Below are 15,063 nucleotides of genomic sequence, written 5' to 3' on the forward strand. Positions count from 1 at the left end.
CGTTCGTCTGCCTTGTATGCAGTGGAGAATTGGCTTTTAAAGTAGACTTTGCGTTGTTCAGTGGAGGTGTCGGTAGTGGGGTTTTTTTGGCGGCTGTCCAGGTATCGTTGAAGTGTCTTGTCGAATGTGGTATTACTATATTCATTATTGATGAATGTTTGTCGGAGTGTACGAATTCTGTTGTGAAATAGATTCCAATCTGAGGATATTTTGTAGGTACAGTGGATGAGGGCGTGGATGGTTCCAGTTTTGTATCTTTGAGGGCATTCACTTTGAGCGTTGAAATCTACCTTTCTCTTTGTCTTAGTATGGTTGAAAGGCAAACATTCTCACATATCTTAGTGACTGTGACTGACATCTTTTTGTCTTTCCCTTTGGGTGTAAAAAAAATATTGCAGGAAAAGCCTTGGCCCACTGCTCATTTGATGAAGGAGAAGGTTATTGAAATTTATAGAGAGAGAAATATGAGGAACAGATTGGAAGGAACTAGACAATGGGAAATAAATGACAATTAAATGAAAAATTCATTATCATAAGTATCACATTTCTCTGACGTAAGATACTTTCTTGCAGCCTTTTTTGTAATAATTCATAACTTACTATCTTATTAGTCAATAATTGTATTGAACCTAAAGTTGTAAGTAAAAGAAAAAGTACTTGTATTAGATTTTTAAACTGTAACACGAGTTTCAAGAATACCTTCATGAGAGGATTGAAGAAAGCAAAGAAAATTGAACATTTTATTTATTTCATTTATTAAGACCATGGCTTCACCAGTGAAAACATCATCAGGTGCAGTTACTGGTGAAAACATGGTCATGATAAACGAAATATTTGTGAAACATACAGCTGTCTTTGTTTTTTTAATTATGTAATTATGGAGTTTCACCCGGTACTGATAATTCCAAGTATTAATCTTATAAGAGGACTAAACCATTTTCAGGAAGTTTACAACATACAAGGTGAAAAACAAAGTAAATATTTATTTTGCCATAAAAATCTAAAATAATTTTTAACTGTATTTAATCATTCAGTTGACTTCATAGTTTACTGTAATATATGTAGTCTGTGTAATGATGTTTTATTTGTGTCTGTTTACTATCTTTGCAGATTTACATGTGAGAGAAGGATTTACTTGTTGTTTCTGATCTATGATCTGTAACAAGTTTTCCAATTTTATTGTAATTGCCTTGAATAGCCCAAGTATTCCAAAGTAGCATGTTATACAGTTTTAAATTTCTAGACTTAACCAGTTAAAGTTATTACATGTTCCAAGTGACTGAAGTGTTAATTAGTATTGTCTTTAATATGCAAACCAAATGAAATATAGTTTTTGTACAGACAAAAAGTAAAAACAGTAGTTTAAATAAATATACACGTATATTTTAACAGTTTTTCTTTTCACTATAATTGTGTTTGTTTCTTTGTAGGGCCAAGAACAGGAGCATACATTTGTATTTCGACTATATAATGCCAAGGCCTCTAAACACCTCTGGAAATGTGCTGTTGAACATCATGCCTTTTTTAGGTTAAAAGGTCCTGTCAAAGGCTTATCTGTAAGGCAAAACTTCTTCAGAATGGGATCCAGATTCAGATACAGGTATTAAGTTGTGGGTTAATGAATTAAAGAATTGTATGTAAGCCGATACAATAATGTTGTGATAGAGATTCCAGAGTATACTGATGATAAACTTAACAAATACTTTTATGAAATGTATATTTGAATAAAAACTAATGAACATTCCCATTAAATCTAAAATATAATATATGTTGGCATCATAATAATCTTTATGTTGCTCTCTATATTTCGGTCTAATTAATGAGTTTTGTAAGTAGTTGCACACTTAGCTTTTCATTAAAGATAGTTTTATTAATAATATTGGTTATAATGTGTAAAATAATATTGTATATTATTTATTATTAACATTTTTCATATTTATAAAGATCACTTTGTTTTATTAGCTTAATATGTGTACTTAGAACTACCTATATGTCCTAACTTGGCTGAAAATATTTTTAATAGTAAGGATACCTAACTGATGATTCATTGTACTGGCAGGAACACACACCTCCCTACAGGTGGCTGTTTGTGCTAGTAATTACTACTTGTACTATTCATACCTCATTGAAAAAAAAAATTAGAAAAGTGAAAAAGAAAAAAGTGTTTGGATTGTGCTCTTTGAATCATTTTGATGCAATGAATTGCATATGACTAATGTACAAAGCTCAAAATTTTCATAAAGTTTACTGATATAAACTTTAATGTGTTTATATATTAAAGTGGTACCATTTATTGAAAAAATAATAATTTTTTAAGAACTCCAGTTCTTAGTACTACATTTAAAAATTATATCAGTAAGTATATAATCAAACCCTCATGTACAGTCTTAGTGAAAGCCATGTTCTTGTTGTGAGGAGACTACTTTTATTTAAGATTGTGTTCTCTTATACAGAAATGGACCTTGTTTCACGAAACATGGTTGTTTTTTGAATTGTCTGAATCTTGAATACCCAAAGTATGAAATATTATGGATTTTTGTTTGCGGTACCATTCAATAGATGGTGCAAGAGTTTTGGTTATGTACATAGATACTGACATACATGATAATCCATTATAGTAAGATTATAATCAGTATAGGTTTTACTTTTTCTTATTTATCTGTTCATTACATTATATACTTCTTGTCAGTTTGATATTTAAAATAGGTTTCATTAACTTATAAGTTATGTTTTAGCTCTGATTTATATAGTTAGCCTACATTTCACCAGAAAGTATTAAGAATTACTGATTTCTTGAACGTTATTGTTCATAAATGAGAACAAAAATTTATGTTTGTAATTGTCAAGCATGAGAAAAGGATTCCAATTTTAATTATAACAACTCTTAATGAAGGTTCTGTGGTTCATTCTATTACAAAGACATTACTTCATGTAAATGATAAATATTCATTAATGGTTTATATTACATAAAAAGATATATTTTAAAATTGAACTATCACTGCAGCTTATTTTACGTGATTAAACAATGTTTCTTGATTGTCAGTTGTTGTTAACATAAAAAGAATGAAGATGATAAATGTAGCTCTTTCATTGTAGTGGTAAAACTGAACTACAAGCAACCAAAAACAGAGCTAGACGTACTGTTCAGTTTGAACGTCGCCCAAGTCAGAGATTTTCTCGTAGAATTGGACATGATCACTATAAGGAAAATGCAAACTGTACTTATTTCAGTGAAGTGAAGAATAATGGGTGAGCAACCTACATTATCTTAAAAATCGTAGGGAATAAAATATGTGGCTTTGAGTTTTTTTTAACCTTATTTAAGAGCTATCTTAATTTTTCTGTGAAATATTCAAAGAATTTGAACAGTCACAGTCTTTGTTTTGTACAAAGTACTGAGTTTGGTAATATGTTTTAACTTTACTCATTTTTGTTTAACCATGAATCACAATAGCAATTCATAATAGGAATTGCACAGAACCCCAATAGAACATTCAGGTAAAAAGCACCTTAAACAATAAAGATTCAGTTCAAACAACACTTTAAAACCTTTACTATTGACTTGTAAGGCTTTACACATATAAAAATGCACAAAAAAGCATGCATGTTGGACTTAACAAAAAAAAAAATCTGCTCAAAATGTCCTATTTGTAATTCTTATTATTATTATTCTCTTGCTAGCCTACAACAAAAATGGTTTGGTATATTGCTTCCAAACCTTTTGTAGAATACTAAATAAGGTACTCTGAAGGTTGAGGGGTATTGAAAAGATCGATTTGTTTCTTCTATATTTTACATAACAGGCCTGTCCACAAGATTTTTTTTTGAGGAGGGGCAAAACTTGAGATTTTGCCAGAGTGTATTCTGGTCACAGAGTGCAACAAGGTTACCACCTCAAGGGATCTGGGGGCATCCTTCCCCCAAAAATTTTAAACATCTAGATATCAAAACTATGTGAAAAATGGCCAAAAATGTAGTATTTATTTATTATTTTTAATATTTCATTGACAAAGATATCTATACAAAGTTTCAATGACATTCATGCAAAAATAGGCAAGAAAAGTGTTAAAAATGTAAACTTTCATATATTTTATTTTCTGTGACCTTGACAATTTCATTTCATGAAAGTAGATTGACCAGCTTAATCCTGCGTAGATGTAAGTTGGCAAATCAAGTTACAATTTTATCCGTGTTCACCGATCGACTATAATATGTCTGGATTAAGCCAAGGTTTGAAAACCTTTCACATGTCATGCTAGCACTACTGTATGTATTCAATCTCCTAAGGGTGCTAGCCCCTCTTTCATTCTCACAAGAGGTGACAGGGAGGGTACAACCAATTTTCAACAGTATGAAAATCTGGGGAAAGAACGTTTTATCACAGCTTTTAATACTTTTGACAAAAGTGTCAGGAAGGTCTTCCAGTGGCATGTTTTTGAAATTGTCTTTCCATCTTGCATACTCTTCAGTGAAAAGCTCAGGCTGTGGCAAGTCTTCAACATATGTGTCTACAGCTTCCTATAGCAACAACTTAGTGCACGAGACAGCTAGTGCTAAAAATAGAAGAAATAAATATGTTTCTCAACAAGTGTTAAATACATGTACGTATCTGTAGAAATTACAGTAACTATGCTACAACAAAGCCAGTTTTAAGATATTGATTTCCAGACCATTTCATTCTTTATTTTCACTATTTTCTATCTTATAATATAAAACAAAATCAACTTGTAATGAAGTAACCTTGGAGCCCTTTGAAGTTTGAACTTTGTTAATCCAGAATCCTCTTAATTTACTGAAATAATATTAAATGTCATAGAAGCTATTCCTCTTATTACTTGTCAGAAATTGTATTTGATTAAAGATATGAATACCTGTATTTATTTCTATTTATTAGATATCATTGTGAAACTGTGAAAATATTACTGTAAAAAAAATCACTTTTGTGAATCCAAGAAAATTACTGCCTGTATTATCCAAATTAATGTAAAATAATAAAATATACATACATGTATGACATCTGAATTTATAGTGAGTAAAGTATTACTGTGCTGCTACTACTATACTTAATAGTTACTACTCTACTACTACTACTATACTTAATAGTTACTACTCTACTGCTGCTACTATACTTAATAGTTACTACTCTACTGCTGCTACTATACTTAATAGTTACTACTCTACTGCTGCTGCTGCTATACTTAGTAGTTACTACTCTACTGCTGCTGCTGCTACTATACTTAATAGTTACTACTCTACTACTACTGAAATAGTCATTACTCTACTACTACTACTACTACAGTCACTACTCTACTACTATACTTTAATAGTTATTATTCTGCTACTACTACTACTACTACTACTACTACTGAAATAGTCACTACTCTACTACTGCCATCACCCACAGCACTACTACTTCTAGTGCTAATAAAAAATTATATAAAAACCAAAACAACATAGATGTCATACATAAAAGACTGTACAAAGAAAAGCTGAATGTACAAGAAGTGCTAATTGTATGAAACAAGAGCATATCTTAAAGATACTGAAAGAAGAGAAATCAGTAAGACAATAATTACTACCACCACTTGTCGAATACACTGTATTTACACATGAAAATACCATTGTATTCATTGCTTAAATCCATCCTGTGTCAAAATAAAAATAAATTATATAAAATAAAGAAAAGAAAATAGTGAAAAACATCTTCATAAAATTTAAACTACATTTTATTCAATACACATATCCTATATAATTTAAAATTTATGCTAAATATGCAAACTTAGTTCATCAATAATTTTGTTATAGGCCTTTGTTTCTGTAACTTCTTAAACAGGCAAATATATAGTAGATCTTTTGGGGGGTGGGGTGTATGTCTATTGTTTACTTAAAATGTGGTCTACAAAAGGAATGGCCAAGTTCACAAGGTAGTATTTCTGGATTTTGTGATCACATTGTGGGCTCTCACACAAGCAGTCAGATTCAGCGCTCATGTTACTACGATGTTGCTGTCTCTTTGGGAATAGTGGTCTCTTCACCAATCTGTCAAACATATTTTGTGATATTTTAAATTTAGTGCTCAGATATGCATTATCAACCAGTGTTTATTTATATTAGTCTTAGTAGGTCAATATTACCTAAGTACTACTGCATATTTATATTATAACTTATGAATTTTAAAAGTCATTAAAGCACACACTATAAAGACAGTGTAGCTATATAAAATACCTTAGGTTGTTTTATATTTTTAATACCTGAATTGAAATTCGTTTGGCATGAGTGAACCAAGCTCCAAGCCTTACTTCTATCTGCTGCCATAAACTCTGGTAGTGTTCCTTAACTACAGGCACCCAAAGGATATATTTATATATTTAATTTTTAAATATAATGGTCATGAATATATCTGTGTAATTATATTTGCATAAAGTCAAATATGGAATAATATATATATATATGTATATAATATACAGTGATCCTTCTTATAAGCAGACACCCTTGCTGAGAAAGAAGTGTCCACTTGCATGAAGTAAAAATAAGTATATATGTAGTGCACTGAAATGTGTCCACTTATAGGAGCCACTTATAAGAGGGACTACTGTATATCCATAATTAGATTTGCCAATTGGAACACCTCTGACATACAAAATTTAATTAATTATTATTTAATTAGATTTAATTAATTATTATTTCAAAATTCTGAATAAGAACAGCAACAAGCCAAGCAATGGTGTACAATGTTAAGCAGTGGACAAACAGAGCCTAGACAAGAGGTGATTTAAAGTTTTAGAAATCACTTTGAACTTACGTTTCTGTAAGCATTGTAAACATTTATCTAGAAATGTTTCCTGTGGTTGATGGCTCAGACCATCTAATCCAGAAAGGCTCATGTAGGCAACCAAGAATGTTAAAATGAGATCAAATGATGATATGCTTTGCAGGAGTCCACTTGCTTCTCTTTTAGTGTGGCTGTCTCACTGGTCAAATGAGTTTAGATCTAGGTTCTCAACATTTATATCATAAGTCATATACTCTGAAGCTATATTCAAATAGATGTATGCGTGATAGAAGGACTTATAGGCATCATGTTATGTTGCACATCTCATGCACATCTCTTCTCTGCATCTGAAACCTTCTGCTGAATGATAGTTTTCAGCAAACCTTATGTCTTTGGACTATAACTGAAGAAAACAGTGCTTTTATGTTATCCAAACTGTTCCGGATGCACGGTAACTGACATGAGTGAACAATGACAAGGTTGAGTGCATAACTGCTACATCTGGTGTAGACTGCTTTTGGTGCATGATTCCTAACTACTGCTTGGATACCAACTCTACTGCTACTCATGTTTTGTGCCCCATCATAGCACTGCCCTCTCATCTCATCCAGTGGTATTTTCAGACACACTGTTTTTTAAAAATCAATGTCAATGTTCATTAACTTGTGTAGGGGTAAGAATTTGGAAGGCAATATCCAATAATATAAGAGAAATGGATTCCTTAAAAAAACTAAGATAGGTTTAAAAAAAACTGTTAAATATATGATTTACTTAGTTATCTTTATATTAAATAAAAAATATTATAATATTTATTGTATAGATTGTATAAAGTGGTATCAAATATGTTATATGCATTAACTTTTTTTCAATGTATTTGTATATATGTGTGTGTCTTTTCTTTTTGTAAATTATTAATTCTTCTTGTTAGAGGTGGATGAACTCTGTATAAGCATCCTCTTTTTTTACTTTTTTGTGCCTCCTTTTGATGTATTAGATTAATTGTAGTTAAAATTATTAATTATTTACAACATATTATATTATCTAGTAAGTGAGTAAAATTGAATCTAAAAACCTGTTACCTTATTATTCTCTGTCCAATATAATTGGTCTTTAGAGTAGAGTTGTTTCTCCTTAATTGTAACAATATTTTTATTCATTATTACTGATATTATTGCTGTATCTTCCAAAAATGTTTAAGATCATGTACATGTTCAGGATGCCCGCAAATCTGGGAAACCTGAAAAACTGGGAAATTGGAAAAAAGATGCAAAAAATTAGAAAAAAATAGAAAACTATCTTAAAATCTGGAAAAGTTAGGGATACAAATGTGGTCCCTCTTCACATACCCCTTTTAATTTCAGAACCTGTTTATACAACCAAACTATGCAGCTTAGTTATGCCAAATATTAATGTATTTTAACACAATCTTGATGAGACACTTTTTTTATCTACAGAAAATTATCTAATTCATTATATTTGATGGTAAGTTTCTTTAATAAATAGAAATGCTATATTTTATTGCCTACCATAAAGTTTGAATGTCCTTGTTAAAATATATTTTTCTGTGGCACTGTAGTTTGAAGTAAGCATGTTTTGAAGTTTTTATAACCAGATTACATCTAAAATAGTGTTAATTGGCTAGAATTATAATGAAACATTGGAATATTAGTGTGTTGTACACATGTATAAGCAGGTCTGGAAAATCTGGGCTTTTTCCTGGAAAGCCAAGGAGAAAAAGTGTGGAAAGAAAGTGTGACCACTTTGGTGTTCAATTTTGATGACTGATGTTTTTAGTTTATTTGATGGTATGAAAGGAGATTGTTTTCACAATAACTAGAATTATGAAGTTGTTTATTGTTATTTCATTGCATCTCATATTTCTTGAACAGGCTAGTTACAGCTATCACTCCTGATACTTTTACATCACTAGAGGGCACTTCTATTGTTGATAGTCCTGTCAGTACACTATCAGCTCCTACTACTCCTGTAGAGAGCCAAATACCTGCTGTTCCTAGCATACCACCATCTGCACCGTCATCACCGACCATTTCCCAATCCACAACTAGTACAACTCCTACTGTAGCAGTTGTTAACACTTCTGAAGAGAGGCTAGACACACTTATAAAATCTCTGACAAAGGAGAATGCAAATGAAGAGAAAGGAGAATCGAAGAATGAGTATGCAGTAACACCCATAATGAGGAGGACTGAAGCTACAACTACAAATATGTCAGGTTAATAGGGATTGACTTTTCTTTAATAATTTATAAAACAAATAATTTCTTTATTTAGAATTTATGTACAACACTATCCAAAAATTGTTTTAAAATACAGAAGCAAATCTCAATACAATGCTTTACTCCTTTATACAAAAGAAAAACAGCTTAATGTTGCCACTTTGCCATTTTTTTAGGATGGCTAAGCCTGTTAATATGTAGTTTATATGAAACAAGAAGTAAGTAATTATATAACTATTAGTTAGTTTCCTGGTAATATATGTCCAAATTAAAAAAAAAAAAGTGAAATTTATGTATTACAAATGTAATTTTTTTTATTACTTGTATAAAATATTAACAAACTATAAGTCAACAAAAGCCAAAGACAGTGGTAGAAACTTACTAATAATGATTACCTTTCAAGTTTAATAAGCAAGATGTGAAATATTGTTCACTTAAATTGTAACTTAGAATTATGTTTGACAAGGATTACAATTTTCAAACCTTCTGAATGTGTTTCACCTGGGTTGTTTAGTAACAATGGAATTCATGAAATATGTAGGAGGATGATCTATATGTAAAACATACTGATACTGTACACTTAACACAGTTGTGAATCTAAACTGTAGAGATTATACACACTGAGCTAGAGATTATCTACTAACACCAGAGAACTGTGCATGCAACACATTCTAGGAGAAACATATTAGGGAGCATTCAAAATTTTCAGAGCTTGGTTTTATGGAGTTTACAAGAAACATAGCTTAGCAATGCAACTGTTTCATTGATAATAACAGTGCCACTCAAATCATCAATACTGGAATAGATACAAACAGCAGACATCATGGAGATGAAATGTCCAAACATTTTCTCTTAAGCAACACTTCTACTTGTACTTTGTTCTAGTGTATACAACTCATTCATAATCTAACTTGAAGTATTTTTGGAAGGGTAAATGGAGAATAAACCACCACTGATTAGCATTTTAATTTAGTATTACTTTTATTCAAGCAACACTCTTATTTAATTTACCCTAAACATGGCTTACAATGCAACACAGCAGCTACATTCAAAATGAAAAAATCTTATTAACAGGCTTTAAAGTTATCTATTAAAATAATATAAATATTTTAAATATCATACAAGAAATTTCTCAACCTTAAGTAGATGTTGATCAGGTTCTGATCCTCCTTGTATAAAAAGTCCTGCCCTCTTTTGTGAGTCAGTTGGTAATCTCAGCATATTTATAGTATTCTGTTGGTTTGTAGCACAAGAATGAAATTTGTGATAATGTCATATTTACAAGCTCTTGACATATTAAATTCCAAGATAAAACTCTAAACCGATTATACTCTAGTACTAGATTCACCTGTAATAATAATAGTGACAGACCTGGTATGTTAATTGTTTCATGTTACAATCTCATTTTCATTAACTGTAAAAAGCTTGTGTTGGTCAGAAGATTTTCCTGTCTAAAAGGGAGAGCTGTATATTAATTCTGAATGTATTATTCTGCTGAATGAGGGAGACAAGTCTATAGTTCAACATTTTTGTGTTTGATAAAAGGGTTTGGTTTTGGAAGTATGGAACAATGATGGATAATTTATACTGGTGACAACTGTGAATAATCCCTTAATTCTTCTTGTGGTGGGGAGGATTATATAAAATGTGCTACCTTAGTAAGTGTACAGGAACAATGTTTATAATACACATTGAAACGAATAGTGTATAATTTTAAGAGGCTGGTGGTGGTTGTTGGGCTTATGCTGTGGGAAACCATATTTAAGCAATGTATAATTAATTGTTGGTAAGGAAGCACATTTATACATAACTTCATAGCATATTGTTGAGGTAGTGGTGTATTTCACTGTAGAGAATAGAGGAATGTTTGTATGTATCTTATTGTGAGAAAAGTATATGTCTTAATTTTGAGTTTAATTAAGATGAAGAAAAAAGAAACAAAAAAAAATCCTATTTCTTTGTTTTAGAATCAGAAACTCTAGCAGCCAAGCTGAAAGGCTTAGACTCCTTTAGCCCTTTACAATCAAAACGATCCTTGTCAAATGCCAGCAGCATGAGTAATGCTAGCTCAACCACCAAAGATATTAGCATGATAAAGAATAACCAGATGCGACCTACCAGTGGTGGTAGTGTTCGACCCATTCCACCTGATCAAATGAAGTGTAATATTTTGAAGGAAGAGAAAAATATAGGTTTGTATCCTGAAATCTGATTCTTCCTCAAACCTTTAAGTGTGTTTTGATACCTGTGGTGGGCACATCACAGAGATAGCTCATTATGAAGCTTTGTGTTTCACAAGAAACAAACAAACAAACTTCTTAAGTTATTTCAGATAAGTTGTTTTCTTTACTGCTGATTCAAAGTGACATAAAATTTGAATGTTTGATCTGTATTTGCAATAATCTTAACAAAAGCTACAACTTTTTTATGTCTATAGTGTTTCATCATTTTCATTTCACATAATTTGGTAAATAGTAATAATAGTACTTAGTCAAACCATTGTAGTATAGTATAGTATATGTATTCATGAGGATTAGTGGAAAGGAGAAATCACCACAGGTATGGGAAATAGGACATTTGCAACAGAAAGAGTGAAAAATATACACTCAAACACTACCAAATTAGTTGAGTATTAAATAATCATTAACAAACAACAAATAGTTAATATAAAGGAGGAACCTGACAGTGTCACTCACTGTTTAGTTTTACAATATCTTGCATTAAAAATTATTCTTAATGTTATTAATAACTCTTATTTGTTTACATCACACATTGGTGTCCTATTAATACAAAAACTGTTTATTACACAAATGCTGCTGTTATAATATCATTTGTACGTGCTATGACAGTTAATGTTCATAGGTTATCAGTGCCCAAACTGTCTTGACTTAAGGTTAAAGAGATGTCCTTCAGCCCAGCAGTTTACCACACAACCTGTTTCAACACTTTTTTTTTCTTTCCACCATTGACATGACTTAAGATTTCATGTGTCTACCAGTGATAAAATATGTTTGTACTTGGAGAACCACATATATTTTGTGCAACTTAATTGAATATTTACTGTTTTGGTCATAAGTCAGTTATGGTGTTGGAGGCACTTTATGAGTACATGTACAAATCTTATTAGATTAATTACTTGAAGATATACTGATATTGTATGCTTAATCCAGTTGTATGATATTTTATGGGTGTAATCAAATTAGTTTTTGTCCTGATGAAGGATAACGCCCAGTGTTATTCTGTCTAGAGTATGATGGACTGACTACCATGAACAAGAAATTATAGAGATCATGGATTGACTATCAAATAATTTCCGATATAAATTCCATACTGTTCCCCTAAGATTACCTTGGATGCTGTGTCCATCAGTACTTACACCTATCATGTGACATTAAGGAGCTTGGTATTGCTCTTACTGAATAGAGTCCTACATAATGTCACCCACCAACAGCTCAGAGAAGTATGCAGTATCAAAGCCAGATAAGTCCTTACCTGTTACTGAGTGCCTCTTTTTGCCTGATGTGACTCTTTCAGACAAGATTATTCACTCAGACCCTTTGTTCTGACCAATGCAGATTTAAGAATGTTCATGTACCATGAGGTGCAGCTGGTGATACTTTTTCAGTAAAACTAAATTGTTAGCTATATTCAATGAATAGATGGTGTTTCTGGAATATATTCTAAGTTCTGCTCTATGTTTATTTGGTTAACGAAGAATATACTAATAAAGTTTTGTCCTTATAATTTTTTTGGTACCTTATTTCTACAATACAGCCTGTACAATGGTCTTTATTGTTACTTTAATTGTCTGTACAGTAAATGCTTGATGCCACACCTTGTTTTTGCTGCTAATAGAAATCTGTTTGGATTGTATTTCAATATTCATGTAGTAAAATATTCTGTACTATGTTGTGAATAGATTCTTACTATTCTGATATTGACACATTGATTCGTTTCCATAAACAAACTTATTTAGGTGAGAAGATTGTATGGAAACCTGATGAATATGATAGTCATCATTGTCTGCTGAATAAAGAAACAATATTGACTACCAACGATTCAAAAACGATTGTTGTGTTGAATGGGTAGGTAAAAAGATGAAATTACATATTTCTTCATGAAAAATACAAAACTAAATAACGATTATTTGTTATATTCTGGTAGCTTAACTTGTAATGGTTAAAATACTTTTCTTTTTGTTAAATATAAGTGCACCTATGTTATTATTTTAATTTGTTCATGTTAGAAGATAAAATAAGTTATGAGTTAGGGGCAGAAGAGTTAAGTTTGAAGAAAGTTTGCAATTATTAAATTTTCTAATAATTTATGTCATGCATATGAACTTATTGTTATTCATTTATTGGCACTCTTATGTTTGCACTTGTATATTCTTGTAGATAAAAGAGCTGACTACATTTTTTATTTGTGTTGCTGCAAGGGGAAAATGTAATGATAGGTAAAACTCTGACCCTTCTGTTCATTGAGCTATTGTTTCATTTCACAACTATTAGTGAGATGGTGTTTCATTTTTTCAGTTTTTGACTTACGGATACTTCATGTATTTTATATAGGCATAGCTTCCCATTCTCTTGTGTCTAACTGATATTGATGTTTAGTAAAAATCGTCAAAAATATGATATTATATTGATGATCATAAATCACTTAGAAACATAAAAATGGATTACCATGTTTATTGATTTGTAAAGGTGTAAAACATAAGAATACTGTTGCGTCATCAAGATCACATGACTATTCTCACTCTCTCTAGTTTCTAGAACTATCCTGTACCTTGGCGAATGCTCTAGTATTTACTAGATAGGGTAGGCTGGTATATAAAAGAGGGTGACAACGTGACGAGATAATGTAATGTAATGTGTGTGTAGGTAATGAGTAATTGGGTCTGCAGTCAGAAGTATTATTGAGCACGTTCGTTGTTATAGCGTTTGTTTAGCGCGATTGTTGAAGTTGAGTGTATCGCTAAAGTTATATTCGGAAAGAATAAACCAGTTTTATTAAGTAAGGACTTGTGTTGCTAAAGTTTCGTCGGAACGAAGTTACGGAAAGTTAATTAACAAACGGAGACGTAACAATACTATAATATATATATATAGGCACAATTTGAAATTATAAAATGGCTAATGGTGTCCTTACTCTGTGACTAGATAAATGTAAGTAACAGTTATACAGCAAATACGCGATGGGGAGTGGGGGAGTTTCCTCTAACCTCGTAAAATAATAGTATTTCCATGTATCAACTATCAAAATGCAGTCCGATGCAAAGTAGTTTTCAGTGATATAATACACTAAATAGTTTCTAGTTAAAAAAAACTGTATCTTTGGTGTAAATATCTTAAGCATGTTTCTAAAATCCAGGTCTAACTTTTAATTATACAGAACTTAACATTACATTACAACATGTGTTCTTACTGACTAGAGCATGTCGAGACCCGATTAAACTTTCTTTCCAAATAAAACCCACTCTTCCACGAATTCTGCTTTGTATCCACTGTCTCGGTACTCCTCCCCCCCCCCTTTAAGTTCTTCAAGCATAAATGTAGAACAATCCATTTTTGTCTTTTCGTAGTGTCAAATTTTGAATATGGGCTAGGATTATTTTACAGTAAGTGTCTGTGACTTTTTGGCGATAAATATCAACAATAAACGGACAGTACACAATCCACTTGTTTTAAAATAATATATTCAAAACAAGATAAACGTATGTACAAAACCTCGTGTATCTAAAGTTTTAAATAATTCTCTTTTCTTGTCAAAAGTTCACACAGACTAGTTCAGTTACCTTAGAGAATAATAATTCATCTTATCAATTGTGTTCTATCTCTCTCCTTCTCAATATACAATTTGTGATAAATTCACTTACACCACAGTTGTATCCAGAACATTAAATAACTGTCTCTTTTTTTCGTCGAAGTCCACACAGGCGGGTTCAAATACTTTAGTACACCATTTGACAAGACAAATTATTCTCTTTATCTCTGTTAAACTCACTTTAAAAAGTTAAACTAACAATTACGCAGTCTAATTTTACTTTAATTAA

At 31.2% G+C, this 15,063-nt stretch overlaps 1 protein-coding gene across 4 annotated transcripts in view; it reads left to right on the forward strand.

Moving 5' to 3' along the window:
- LOC106459389 (band 4.1-like protein 5) overlaps positions 1–15,063 on the forward strand; it is a 69,902-nt gene that overhangs the window by 39,828 nt on the left and 15,011 nt on the right. For all 4 annotated transcript variants that reach the window (XM_022385860.1, XM_022385862.1, XM_022385861.1 and 1 more), the window contains exons 9-13: positions 1,431–1,600; positions 3,097–3,249; positions 8,662–9,005; positions 10,976–11,200; positions 12,985–13,093. In XM_022385860.1, coding sequence (XP_022241568.1) covers positions 1,431–1,600; positions 3,097–3,249; positions 8,662–9,005; positions 10,976–11,200; positions 12,985–13,093 — 1,001 coding nt within the window. The remainder of the gene's footprint in view (positions 1–1,430; positions 1,601–3,096; positions 3,250–8,661; positions 9,006–10,975; positions 11,201–12,984; positions 13,094–15,063) is intronic.

The sequence above is a fragment of the Limulus polyphemus genome, unplaced genomic scaffold (genome assembly GCF_000517525.1).
Source record: "Limulus polyphemus unplaced genomic scaffold, Limulus_polyphemus-2.1.2 Scaffold600, whole genome shotgun sequence".
Classification (NCBI taxonomy): domain Eukaryota; kingdom Metazoa; phylum Arthropoda; class Merostomata; order Xiphosura; family Limulidae; genus Limulus; species Limulus polyphemus.